The following is a 1,031-nucleotide window of genomic DNA, read 5'->3' on the forward strand; positions in this document are numbered from 1 at the left end:
TCTTATTCGACTCCAGGCCGGTTAAGTAGAGCACATGAAATGGTGAGTCACATGATACACTCTTAACGAACGTTCGGATCAGCGGCGAATCAATCAAAGGGTCCTGGAACTGGAAGAGTCAGGAAATATACTCACGCCTCGATGTAGTAGTGATTATCCATGATGGTGGCCTTAACTGCATCGACTGCCGACATTCGGTCATACCACTCGAATAGTTCAGCGAGCTTGGGCAGGGACGATCGATCGAAAGCAAATGCTGGACCTGTCTAGGTTCAAGGTGCCGGAGATAATAGGTCATCGACAAGTCATTCGATAGAATATCGACTAGTGCGTAAGACACAAGATATTGAGTGGGACTCGTCTCACCTTTATAATAGCCCAGGAGGAACGATCTCAGTATCCAAGGATAAGCAGCGATATCGACAATACTCATCGCTGAGCCGTTGAAGAAAGGCCCTCTCATCTGAAGTTATAGCAACCCTTAGGAGGCAGTTCACCCGTAGCGGAACGAGGTGCACCTCCGAGATGAACTTCTTGGCGCCGGCAACCATCTTGTCGAACTCGGCTTTATCACCCCGCATTAGGACCGCGTAGAATGGTGAGGTGATGTTCTTGTTATAGAAGGTAGCCCTCTCGAGGAGACGTTGCCTGTCCGAAAAGGAGGCGATGATTCGAAGGTCGGTCGATAGAAAAGCGCACCTCTCCGTGGGGTCATCCCGAGGTAGCAAAGGTTCTCCGGGGAAGCCGAACTTGGCAGCCAAGCTGTCTATATACTCCACCACAACGAGAGACTCGGTGACCTTGACCCAGGAACACGCTCTCAGTTCTCCTCCTACGCCGAACCGTCGCCTACGACTTCTTCGCGTCCATCAGGCCAGTTGACGAGCAGCGTTGGGATAAGGCCTTTGGGATTCTTCTCGAGCAGTAGAGGATGCTTCTTATATTCCGCAGCACCTTCAGCAAACTCACGGCTTCAATCAACTCGAATGGGATCTATGGACTACGATCATAGTGAGCATCATACAGCTGAG

At 50.7% G+C, this 1,031-nt stretch overlaps 1 protein-coding gene across 1 annotated transcript; it reads right to left on the reverse strand.

The window, feature by feature from the left end:
- Positions 1-131: 131 nt before the first annotated feature.
- Pmar_PMAR014039 (hypothetical protein) lies at positions 132-581 on the reverse strand (the record flags this gene model as incomplete). The annotated part of the gene is made up of 3 exons (XM_002775235.1): positions 132-262; positions 367-463; positions 498-581. 3 exons carry the CDS (start codon positions 579-581, stop codon positions 132-134), a joined length of 312 nt encoding a protein of 103 aa, XP_002775281.1.
- Between the last annotated feature and the right edge of the window lie 450 nt (positions 582-1,031).

This window comes from Perkinsus marinus (genome assembly GCF_000006405.1).
Source record: "Perkinsus marinus ATCC 50983 genomic scaffold scf_1104296956270, whole genome shotgun sequence".
Classification (NCBI taxonomy): domain Eukaryota; phylum Perkinsozoa; order Perkinsida; family Perkinsidae; genus Perkinsus; species Perkinsus marinus.